Raw genomic sequence first — 12,952 nt, forward strand, 5'->3', positions numbered from 1 at the left:
CTTGCAAAATCTCACTAACTGTCCTGGCTGGAGACAATACACATCTCTTTAACCTGTGCTTAACGCTCCCTCCACTCACATTGTCTGTACCTTTAAGACTTGATTACCTGTAAAGACTCGCATTCCAACCATTATCTTGTAAATTGAGTTTGTGTCTCTATATGCCCTGTTTGTGAACAGAACTCCCACTCACCTGACGAAGGGGCAGCGCTCTGAAAGCTAGTGGCTTGTGCTACCAAATAAACCTGTTGGACTTTTAACCTGGTGTTGTGAGACTTCTTACTGTGGGGTGCAGTCCCATGGTACACCAACAGATGTCACCGAATGAGCAGCTCATTTTAAGTTTTAAGTTTATTTATTAGTATCACAAGTAAGGCTTACATTAACACTGCAAAGAAGTTACTGTGAAAATCCTTCAGTCGCCACACTCCGGCGCCTGTTCGGGTTACACTGAAGGAGAATTTAGCACGGCCAATCCACCCTAACCAGCACGTCTTTCGGACTGTGGGATGAATCCGGAGCACCCGGAGGAGGAAACCCACGCAGACACGGGGAGAACGTGCAGACTCCGCACAGACAGTGACCCCAAGCCGGGAATCGAACCCGGGGTCCCTGGCGCTGTGAGGCAGCAGCGCTAACCCGCTGTGCCACCGCGCCGACCCAACCACACTGTTAATGTAACGTGTGTCTAATGTGCTGGTGGGAGACTAAGGAAAGCTAGTCCTCCGTTTCATATTGTCAGCTCTCCGTAGACACTGTTCACGGTCTCCACAGCAGCTCTCCAGCCCCAGTAAGAACAGTCGGGAGTGAAGGCTTCCGAGAGAGGAGTGGGGTGAACGGTGACTGTCCCTGGATTTAACACGACATGAAAAACAGTTGAAGCATAAACTTCCTTTTTTTAATTCATTCGTGGGACATGGGCGTCTGCGGCTGGCCAGCATTTATTGCCCATCCCTAGTTGCCCCTTGTTCAGAGGGTATTTGAGAGTCAGGAAGGTGGCGTCCTGGATGCAGCCCGGGGTCGATTAGGGGACAGTCCCATCAAACAGAAAGGTAGCTGGTTACTCTGCACACACCCAGCCTTCGCGCAGCCTTGTGGCACGGTGGCACAGTGGGTTAGCACTGCTGCCTCACAGCGCCAGGGACCCGGGTTCGATTCCCGGCTTGGGTCACTGTCTGTGTGGAGTCTGCACGTTCTCCCCCCGTGTCTGCGTGGTTTTCCTCCGGGTGCTCCGGTTTCCTCCCACAGTCCGAAAGAAGTGCTGGTTAGGAGAATTGGCCGTGCTAAATTGCCCCTTAGTGTCCAAAGGTGTGCAGGTTAGGTGGATTGGCCATGCTAAATTGCCCCTTAGTGTCCAAAGATGTGTAGGTTAGGTGGATTGGCCATGCTAAATTGCCCCTTAGTGTCCAAAGATGTGCGGGTTAGATGGATTGGCCGTGCTAAATTGCCCCTTAGTGTCCAAAGGTGTGCAGGTTAGGTGGATTGGCCATGCTAAATTGCCCCTTAGTGTCCAAAGGTGTGCAGGTTAGGTGGATTGGCCATGCTAAATTGCCTCTTAGTGTCCAAAGATGTGCGGGTTAGATGGATTGGTCATGCTAAATTGCCTCTTAGTGTCCAAAGGTGTGTAGGTTAGGTGGATTGGCCATGCTAAATTGCCCCTTACTGTAAGGGGGATTAGCTAGGGTAAATGTATGGGTTATGGACCTCATGCACCCCCGGACATTCTCTCTTCCACCTTCTTCCATCGGGAAAAAGATACAAAAGTCTGAAGTCACGTACCAACCGTCTCAAGAACAGCTTCTTCCCTGCTGCTGTCAGACTTTTGAATGGACCTACCTCGCACTAAGTTGATCTTTCCCTGCACCCTAGCTGTGACTGTAACACTACATTCTGCACTCTCTCCTTTCCTTCTCTATGAATGGTATGCTTTATCTGTATAGCGTGCGAGAAACAATACTTTTCACTGTATGCTAATACATTTTTCCAAAGAACAAAGAAAATTACAGCACAGGAACAGGCCCTTCGGCCCTCCAAGCCTGCACCGACCATGCTGTCCCTCTGAACTAAAACCCCCTACCCTTCCGGGGACCATATCCCTCTATTCCCATCCTATTCATGTATTTGTCAAGACGCCCCTTCTAAGCCTCTACTGTATCCGCTTCCGCTACCTCCCCCCGGCAACGAGTTCCAGGCACCCACCACCCTCTGTGTAAAAGATCTGCCTCATACATCTCCTTTAAGCCTCGCCCCTCGCACCTTAAACCTGTGTCCCCCTGGTAATTGACTCTTCCACCCTGGGGAAAAAGCTTCTGACTATCCACTCTGTCCATGCCCCTCATAATCTTGTAGACTTCTATCAGGTCGCCCCCTCAACCTCCGTCGCTCCAGTGAGAACAAACCAAGTTTCTCCAACCTCTCCTCATAGCTGATGGAGAAACTTGGTGATAATAATAAATCAAACCAAATCAAATCAAAACCCTAGGTATGACTGTAACATTACATTCTGCGCTCTCTCCTTTCCTTCTCTATGAACAAAACAAGAACAAAGAACAATACAGCACAGGAACAGGCCCTTCGGCCCTCCAAGCCCGCGCTGCTCCCTGGTCCAAACTAGACCATTCTTTTGTATCCTTCCATTCCCACTCTGTTCATGTGGCTATCTAGATAAGTCTTAAACGTTCCCAGTGTGTCTGCCTCCACCACCTTGCCCGGCAGCGCATTCCAGGCCCCCACCACCCTCTGTGTAAAATACGTCCTTCTGATATCCGTGTTAAACCTCCCCCACCCTCGCCTTGAACCTATGACCCCTCGTGAACGTCACCACCGACCCTGGGAAAAAGCTTCCCACCGTTCACCCTATCTATGCCTTTCATCATTTTATACACCTCTATTAGGTCACCCCTCATCCTCCGTCTTTCCAGTGAGAACAACCCCAGTTTACCCAATCTCTCCTCACAACTGAGCCCCTCCATACCAGGCAACATCCTGGTAAACCTCCTCTGCACTCTCTCTAAAGCCGCCAGGTCCTTCTGGTAGTGTGGCGACCAGAACTGGACGCAGTGTTCCAAATGCGGCCGAACCAACGTTGTCTGTATAGCGCGCAAGAAACAATACTTTTCACTGTATCCCAATGCATGTGACAATAATAAATCAAATCAAAAATCCTTCAGGCTTGTCCCAGTGTGACAGGTGGCCCATGTCCAATGTGGAATGAATGCGTACGCAATGCCTGCCTGTATGACTGGTAACAGTGCGATCCCATCTCGCCTGGCCATTTATCTCATTGCTGTTTGTTGGAGCTTGCTGTCAGACACACTGAGGGGAGGCGGTGACATAGCGGTATTGTCGCTGGACTAGTAATCCAGAGACCCGGGGCAAAAACCGGGCACCCGAGTTCGAGTCCCACCACGGCAGGTGGCGAAATTTGAATTCAACGTCCAATCTGGAATTAAAAGTCTTATCGATGACCGTGAACCCGATGGCCGATGGTCGCAAAAAAGGAAAAGCACCACTTGAGGCTGCCACCGCCATCTTGCGGGTGTGGTAAGTCCACGGAGGTGAAAGTCCCGTCACCAAGTTACTTTATTCACACCATACACGGCCAGCTCTCCAGTTGCTCCCTGCTGAATGCAGGCTGAGAGCCTGACACACCTGCTTTAAATAGGGAGCACGAGGCTCCCTGATTTAACCATCAATTAGGACTCATCAGGTATTTTTTTTCAACACCAACCAAATAAACCAACTCAAATTAACTTAGGGACTGATGCACCATTGATTCACGCAAAGACTAGATGTTGCTAAAACAACAGGCTTTTATTAACAAGAACAGAAGCGCTCCCACACCGATGGCCAACCCGGACTGAGGCAAAAGGGGCGGAGAGCAGCCACCTTTATACCCCGAGGAGGGCGGAGCCCCGGATTGAGGCAGCAGGGGCGTGTCCAGGCATATCCCATATACAGACAGTATTACAGCAGGGGCGTGTCCAGGCATATCCCATATACAGACATTATTACAGCAGGGGCATGCCCAGGCATATCCCATATACAGACAGTATTACAGCAGGGGCGTGCCCAGGCATATCCCATATACAGACAGTATTACAGCAGGGGCGTGTCCAGGCATATCCCATATACAGACAGTATTACAGCAGGGGCGTGTCCAGGCTTATCCCATATACAGACAGTATTACAGCAGGGGCGTGCCCAGGCATATCCCATATACAGACAGTATTACAGCAGGGGCGTGCCCAGGCATATCCCATATACAGACAGTATTACAGCAGGGGCGTGCCCAGGCATATCCCATATACAGACAGTATTACAGCAGGGGCGTGCCCAGGCATATCCCATATACAGACAGTATTACAGCAGGGGCGTGCCCAGGCATATCCCATATACAGACAGTATTACAGTGGTTCACCACAGGTACAAATTAAAAGGGGCAGCTCCCCAAAAGGAAGGGGGAAACAGCCCGAACCAAAGGACTCCTCGGGTAGTTCATACGCTGGCAAGCCAACCTCATTAGCCTGGTTGAAGTCAGCCCAGTGGGCAACCTCATAAACACAAGGCCGCGTGAGGGCCGGATGGGTAACCAGCCACCTTTCAGTTGGATGGGGATGTCCCCTAATCGACCCCGGGCTACATCCGGGACACACCACTTTCCTGACTCTCAACTGCCCTCTGAACAAGAGCAACTAGGGATGGTTGTCCTTTCGGGAAAGGAAATCTGCCGTCCTTACCCCGGTCTGGCCTACATGTGACTCCAGAGCCACAGCAATGTGGTTGACTCTCAGTTGCCCTCAGGAATGGGCAATAAATGCTGGCCCAGCCAGCGATGACTGCGTCCCATGAAAAAATATAGAATAACAACCTGAGTACGTTTAGTCAACATTCAGAAATGAAGTTCTCTTTCTACACAAAAGACAATTCAATTTTCATATAGTTACCGGCTAGCTATGTTGTTGGAGGAGGTAGGCCTTTGATTTTGATCTGATTTGATTTATTATTGTCACATGTATTGGTATAATGTGAAAAGTATTGTTTCTTGCGCGCTTTACAGACAAAGCATACCGTTCATAGAGAAGGAAAGGAGAGGGTGCAGAATGTAGTGTTACAGTCACAGCGAGGGTGCAGTGTAAATTAGAGACTTTGGAGAGGGTACAGAAAAAGGTTGACCAGGATGTTGCCTGGTGTGGAGAGTATTAGCTACGAGGAGACATTGAATAAAATAGTTCTCCCTGGAAAGACGGAGGCTGAGGGGGGGGCGACCTGATTGAAGTGTATAAAATTATGAGGGGTATGGATAGTGTTGAAGTGGAAACTTTCCTGCTTCTTGACTGTGATAGAAAGACTCAACAAAATTCATTTTGACTAAATAACTAGCCTTTATTTACAAAAGACTGCATGCAGTATTTGGCTGAAACGTGATGTCAGAGAACAGTTGGCACAATTCCTCCTCAAGTCCACGCTTACACAAAGAATCAGTTCAGTATTTATACATAATCATTATCAGTTTGCGTGACCAGAGCATATTGAGGAATTCGATTAGTACTAGAATCATAAGCAATGTCGTTAATCATGTCATAACTTGCTGACCTCCTAGAACTCTTTGTCTCATCATTCATACCCTTATCTTGTCCTTTGGTGTAACAGAAGAAGGTCGGTGACTCCGTCATCCCTGACCTTATCTTGTTTTATTTACTCTTATTCAAAAGTCTGACAGCAGCAGGGAAGAAGCTGCTCTTGAGTCGGTCGGTACGTGACCTCAGACTTTTGTATCTTTTTCCCGACGGATGAAGGTGGAAGAGAGAATGTCTGGGGTGTGTGGAGTTGTTGATTATGCTGGCTGCTTTTCCTGAGGCAGCGGGAAGTGTAGACAGAGTCAATGGATGGGAGGCTGGTTTGCGTGATGGATTGGGCTACATTCACGATCCTTTGTAGTTTCTTGCGGTCTTGGGCAGAGCAGGAGCCCATACCAAGCTGTGATACAACCAGAAAGAATGCTCTCTATGGTGCATGTGTAAACGTTGGTGAGAGCTGGAGCGGACATGCCTAATTTCCTTAGGCTCCTGGACGGCTGGATGGCAGTGCAGCCTTCCCTCGGTGCTGTCTGCCTGGATTATGAACCACTGGAGATTTTCTCCCAGGAACTGGGCTGAGGGCACCTCCGATCAAAGTTATAACTTGGGGCCGGGTGCAGGAAGGTGGAATGAAAGTTCAAAGTTTTAAAGTTTACTTATTAGTGTCACAAATAGGCTTAGGTTAACACAGCAATGAAGTTTTTAAAAATTCATTCGTGGGTCATGGGCGTCGCTGGCTGGGCCCAGCATTTATTGCCCATCCCTAGTTGCCCCTTGAGAAGGTGGTGGTGAGCTCCCTTCTTGAATCACCGCAGTCCCCGTGCTGTGGGTTGACCCACAATGCCGTTACGGAGGGAATTCCAGGATTTTGACCCAGCGAGGTTGCTAATTTTCTAGCAAAGTGTTTAAAGTGTAAAGCTGGAGACTGTGGGGTTTGTGTTCACTGTTTGTACCCACAGTAAGTAGTCTCACAACATCAGGTTAAAGTCCAGCAGATTTATTTGGTAGCAGGAGCTTTCGGAGCGTTGCCCCTTCATCAGGTGAGTGGGAGTTCAGTTCACAAACAGGGCATACATGGATACAAACTCAATTTACAAGATAATGGTTGGAAAGCAAGTCTTTACAGGTAATCAAGTCTTTACAGGTGCAGACAACGTGAGTGGAGAGAGGGTTAGGCACAGGTTAAAGAGGTGCGAATTGTCTCCAGACAGGACAGTTAGTGAGATTTTGCAAGCCCAGGCAAGTCGTGGGGGGGTTACAGATAGTGTGACATGAACCCAAGATCCCGGTTGAGGCCGTCCCCATGTGTGTGCGGAACTTGGCTATCAGTTTCTGCTCGGCGATTCTGAAACCTGTTGGACTTTGACGTGGTGTTGTGGGACTACACCAGGTTAAGTCTCTGGTTAAGACAGTGGCCTACCCCAGTCCAACGCCGGCAACTCCACTTCATGTTTGTACCCAGAGTCTCTTGCTCAAAAAAAACAGTCCTGATGTAGCTTTACGGTGGCTGTTCCGCAATGTTATCGTCTAATTCGGTCTGCATTTTGTTCTGGCAGAAGAGAAGCTTAAACAGCCCTCGACCCACTACGCAAAGGACGATATTATGAATCAAAAGCTTTCGCTCTTGCAGGAGGATATCACCAAGCTGGAAGTTGATGCGGTCGTCAACGCAGGTTGGTCCATTGCACCCACATGACCTGTAAGCGTACAGAGATAATAAATAATGCACCATTGACTGGATTCAAGCCTGATGTGGAGGCTTTGGAGAGGGTACAGAAAACGGTTGACCAGGATGTTGCCTGGTGTGGAGAGTATCAGCTACGAGGAGACATTGAATAAATTGTTCTCCCTGGAAAGACGGAGGCTGAGGGGGGGGCGACCTGATTGAAGTGTATAAAATTATGAGGGGTATGGATAGTGTTGAAGTGGAAACTTTCCTGCTTCTTGACTGTGATAGAAAGACTCAACAAAATTACAGGTTACGGACAGCACGGTGGCACAGTGGGTTAGCACTGCTGCTTCACAGCTCCAGGGACCTGGGTTCGATTCCCGGCCTTGGGTCACTGTCTGTGTGGAGTTTGCACATTCTCCCCGTGTCTGCGTGGGTTTCCTCCGGGTGCTCCGGTTTCCTCCCACAGTCCGAAAGATGTGCGGGTTAGGTTGATTGGCCATGCTAAAATTGCCCCTTAGTGTCCTGAGATGCGTAGGTTAGCGGGATTAGTGGGTAAATATGTAGGGATATGGGGATAGGGCCTGGGTGGGATTGTGGTCGGTGCAGACCCGATGGGCCGAATGGCCTCTTTCTGTGCTGTAGGGTTTCTATGATTCTATGAAAATTCATTTCGACTAAATAACTAGCCTTTATTTACGAAAGACTGCATGCGGTATTGGCTGAAACTTGATGTCAGAGAACAGTTGGCACAATTCCTCCTCAAGTCCACGCTTACACAAAGAATCAGTTCAGTATTTATACATAATCATTATCAGGTAGCGTGACCAGAGCATATTCAGGAATTCGATTCGTAATAGAATCATAAGCAATGTCGTTAATCATGTCATAACCTGCTGACCTCCTAGAACTCTTTGTCTCATTATTCATACCCTTATCTTAGAATCTTAGAAACCCTACAGCACAGAAAGAGGCCATTCGGCCCATCGAGTCTGCACCGACCACAATCCCACCCAGGCCCTACTCCCATATCCCTAGATATTTACCCACTAATCCCTCTAACCTACGCATCCCAGGACACTAAGGGCAATTTTTAACCTGGCCAATCAACCTAACCCGCACATCTTTGGACTGTGGGAGGAAACCGGAGCACCCGGAGGAAACCCACGCAGACATGAGGAGAATGTGCAAACTCCGCACAGACAGTGACCCAAGCCGGGAATCGAACCCAGGTCCCTGGAGCTGTGAAGCAGCAGTGCTAACCCACTGTGCTACCGTGCCGCCCACATCATTATCTTGTCCTTTGGTGTAACAGAAGAAGGTCGGTGACTCCGTCATCCCTGACCTTATCTTGTTTTATTTTCTCATACAGTCTTAAAGTTATGCAGAGTCAGCCTGGCTTATTTTGTACCAAATAGCTGACCAATTTTCCCATCATGCTATTCCTTCGTTCGTACAACTTCACAGATAGGGTGAACAGTTGGAAGATTTTTTCCCAGGGCGGAAATGACAATTACAAGGGGGGCAGAAGTTCAAGATAAGAGAGGGGGGAAGGTTTAGTGGAGATGTGCGGAGGGAAGTTTCTTTACACAGAGGGTGGTGGGGGCCTGGAATGCGCTGCCAAGTGAGGTGGTTGAGGCAGATACTTTAAGGCTTATCTGGATAGACATATGTACAGATGGGGAATAGAGGGATACAGGCGCTTGGTCTACATAGGACGATGTGATTGGTGCGAGCTTGGAGGGCCGAAGGGCCCGTTCCTGTGCTGTTCTTTGACCCATCCACTCGATGGTCCAACCCATTATCCTAAAAAAGCACCTGGTTAAAGGAAAAAAGGGAGGGAAAATCCTTTCCCTCACTCCAGGAAAATGCTGGGAATTTGCCCTCACCCCAGACTTGACCTTTAAGTCCTTGGACCTCAAAGTTAAGGCAATTTAGTTCTCATCTCGCTTATGTCTCTTCTGAGCTGTGTTTGCTGTATCCTTGATGTTGTGGGAAGGACCACTTACACTGATTGTTCGATTACGATGTTTCCTAAACCACATCAAGCATTATCAATTTGAATTGGATGCCAAGTTAATTGGGAATATCGATTTCAACTTTATATCTGGCTGCTACAACTAAAACTGTTTGAATCTTACCTGATGCGTGGGGAGGCATGTTTCCCCAGCTTAAGAGAACCCGAACAACTTACGCACTTTTTTCTCTGGAGCGTAGGAGGCTGAGGGGTGACCTTATAGACCTGGAATGCGCTGCCAAGTGAGGTGGTTGAGGCAGATACTTTAAGGCTTATAAAAGGTCTATAAAATAATGAGGGGCACAGATCAGCTCGATAGTCAATATCTTTTCCCAAAGGTAGGGGAGTCTAAAACTAGAGGGCATAGGTTTAAGGTGAGAGGGGAGAGATACAAAAGTGTCCAGAGGGGCAATTTTTTTCACACAGAGGGTGGCGAGTGTCTGGAACGAGCTGCCAGAGGTAGTAGTAGAGGCGGGTACAATTTTATCTTTTAAAAAGCATTTAGACAGTTACATGGGTACGATGGGTATAGAGGGATATGGGCCAAATGCGGGCAATTGGGATTCGTTTCGGGGTTTAAAAGAAATAAGGGCGGCATGGACAAGTTGGGCCGAAGGGCCTGATTCCATGCTGTAAACCTCTATGACTCTATGACTCTATGACCTGTATAAAAATAAACAGTGCTTCTATTATCCTGCTTCAGTAACAAGGAAGGATACCAGCACAGACAGCATGGTGCCAAAACAAATAAACCAGGCCTGCTTAAAAAATCTGCAGAGAAGCAGAATGAAAATACATCTCTTAAGCATCACACTATTCAAATCCCATTTTCCAGCACTTGGTCTGCAGCCTTGTTTGCTCAGGCTTTTCTTCAGTGTTGTGAGGCTTCCTGCCTGTATACCTCTTCCAGGCAGTGAGTTCAGATTAAATCTCTACCCCCTGGTTATTGACCCCTCTATTGAGGGGGGGAGATTTCTTCCTATCCACTCGATCTATTTCCCTCATCATTTTATACACCTCAATCAGCCATTTCTGCTCCAAGGAAAACACCCCAGGCTATCCAGCTCCCTTGGAAAGGTTGAGGGAGCTAGGGCTTTTCTCTTTAGAGCGGAGGAGGATGAGAGGCGACTTAATAGAGGCTTATAAGATGATGAGGGGGATAGACAGAGTGGACGTTCAGAGACTATTTCCTGGGGTGGATGTAGCTGTTACTGAGGGGCATAACTGTAAGGTTCGTGGTGGGAGATATAGGAGGGATGTCCGAGGTAGGTTCTTTACTCAGAGAGTGGTTGGGGTGTGGAATGGACTGCCTGCTGTGATAGTGGAGTCGGACACTCATAATCTTGTAAACCTCTATCAGGTCGCCTCTCAACCTCCGTCGTTCCAACCCCTCAACCTCCGTCGTTCCAGTGAGAACAAACCAAGTTTCTCCAACCTCTCCCCATAGCTAATGCCCTCCATACCAGGCAACATCCTGGTAAATCTTTTCTGTACCCTCTCCAAAGCCTCCACATCCTTCTGGTAGAATTGAACACTAGGCTCCAAGTGAGGCCTAACTAAGATTCTATATAGCTGCAACCTGACCTGCCAATTTTTATACTCAGTGCCCCGGCCGATGAAGGCAAGCGTGCCGTACGCCTTCTTGACTACCTTATCTTAACTTACGATATTACATCACTTATAGACTTGCGATTATTTTCAGCTGTTAGTCTCTGGTTTCATTTGGAAACTGTTGACAAAAGTTTGTTTCCAGAGCGGTTATTGGACAGGCACATGGAGCACACCAGGATGATAGGGAGTGGGATAGCTTGATCTTGGTTTTGGACAAAGCTCGGCACAACATCGAGGGCCGAAGGGCCTGTGCTGTGCTGTACTGTTCTATGTTCTATGTGATACCAACTGGCTCACAATGTGACTAACCCCTGGGTGGGTTGTTGAGAACGCCATGGAATCTGCTTTGGCTGCATCTGTCATTGACGTTGGAGTCTGACCACAATTTGCCTGTTAATTCACACGTACCTCACACTTACCGGGAACGTTAAGAGTATCAGATAGATATTGTAAATTGTTTTATCTTTCTGAATTTGTAAAGATAATGCTGGGGTAAAAGAAACAGTGCGAGTTTGTACCATTTTCTTGTGTTGGTATTCAGATCTTTCAACCCTTTTCTCTGGTGTAATATTATTCATTTTTCTCGTTTAATAAATGATTTATTAGAACATAGAACAGTACAGCACAGAACAGGCCCTTCGGCCCACGATGTTGTGCCGAGCTTTATCTGAAACCAAGATCAAGCTATCCCACTCCCTATCATCCTGGTGTGCTCCATGTGCCTATCCAATAACCGCTTAAATGTTCCTAAAGTGTCTGACTCCACTATCACTGCAGGCAGTCCATTCCACACCCCAACCACTCTCTGCGTAAAGAACCTACCTCTGATATCCTTCCTGTATCTCCCACCACGAACCCTATAGTTATGCCCCCTTGTAATCATAGAAATCATAGAAACCCTACAGTGCAGAAGGAGGCCATTCGGCCCATCGAGTCTGCACCGACCACAATCCCACCCAGGCCCCACCCCCACATATTTTACCCGCTAATCCCTCTAACCTACGCATCCCAGGACTCTAAGGGGCAATTTTATTTTTTAACCTGGCCAATCAACCTAACCCGCACATCTTTGGACTGTGGGAGGAAACCGGAGCACCCGGAGGAAACCCACGCAGACACGAGGAGAATGTGCAAACTCCACACAGACAGTGACCCGAGCCGGGAATCGAACCCAGGACCCTGGAGCTGTGAAGCAGCAGTGCTAACCACTGTGCTACCGTGCCGCCCATCCACCCGAGGAAATAGTCTTTGAACGTTCACTCTATCTATCCCCTTCATCATATTACTTGGGCTAAAAATTCATTCGCAAACTCCTGCGTACTTGTTCAGTGGCTTTCCGCCACTGTTCAAAAAATAACTGAAGGTAGGATCTATCAAACCTGGTTTCACTCTGGAATCTGACTTGTCGAATATTAAGATTAGCTCAACAGATTAACAGAAGGTAGAGATAAAAGCAAGATTTTAAAGCTTTTGATATGATTAGTGTAATCACCCGGCATTCTATGGATAAAGCTCTTGGTTCTGTAGATGTAGCTCTTGGGGCTAAAGGGGTCAAGGGATTATGGAGGGAAGGGGGGGAAATCAGGATATTGAGTTGGATGATCAGCCCATGATCAAAATGAATGGCGGAGCAGGCTCGAAGGACCGAATGGCCTCCTCCTGCTTCTAGTTTCTATGGGTGGAATTTTACCGGCACGTCCGCTCGAGGTTGGTACGATCCCACCCGAGGCCAACAGAGAATGCCGTTCTCCGAGCCTCGCCCGCCCCCGGAATTGGGATGGGCGTGCCGGTAAAATTCCGGCCTAAGTGTCATCTGCAAACTTACTTAACATTGCCCCCCCCCACCACATTTTCATCCATAGGAAGTTCAGAAGAACGAAGGGACCTGGGCGTGTTTGTCCATAGATCTCTGAAGGCGGAAAGGCAGGTTGATAGGGTGGTGAAAAAGGCATACGTCACACTCGCCTTTATCAATTGGGGTAGAGGTTACAAAAGGAGAGAGGTCATGATGGAGTTGTATCGAACTTTGGTGAGGCCACAGCTGGAGCACTGTGTGCAGTTCTGGTCGCCGCATTA

The 12,952-nt window shown here is 48.2% G+C and overlaps 1 protein-coding gene across 1 annotated transcript in view; it reads left to right on the top strand.

Moving 5' to 3' along the window:
- The window catches only part of LOC144481803 (ADP-ribose glycohydrolase MACROD1-like), a 1,226,842-nt gene that overhangs the window by 43,099 nt on the left and 1,170,791 nt on the right, over nucleotides 1-12,952 (top strand). Inside the window, exon 3 of the mRNA XM_078200949.1 lies at nucleotides 7,136-7,252. Within this exon, the coding sequence (XP_078057075.1) occupies nucleotides 7,136-7,252 (117 nt within the window). The remainder of the gene's footprint in view (nucleotides 1-7,135; nucleotides 7,253-12,952) is intronic.

This window comes from Mustelus asterias, chromosome 33 (assembly GCF_964213995.1).
Source record: "Mustelus asterias chromosome 33, sMusAst1.hap1.1, whole genome shotgun sequence".
NCBI classification, from domain to species: domain Eukaryota; kingdom Metazoa; phylum Chordata; class Chondrichthyes; order Carcharhiniformes; family Triakidae; genus Mustelus; species Mustelus asterias.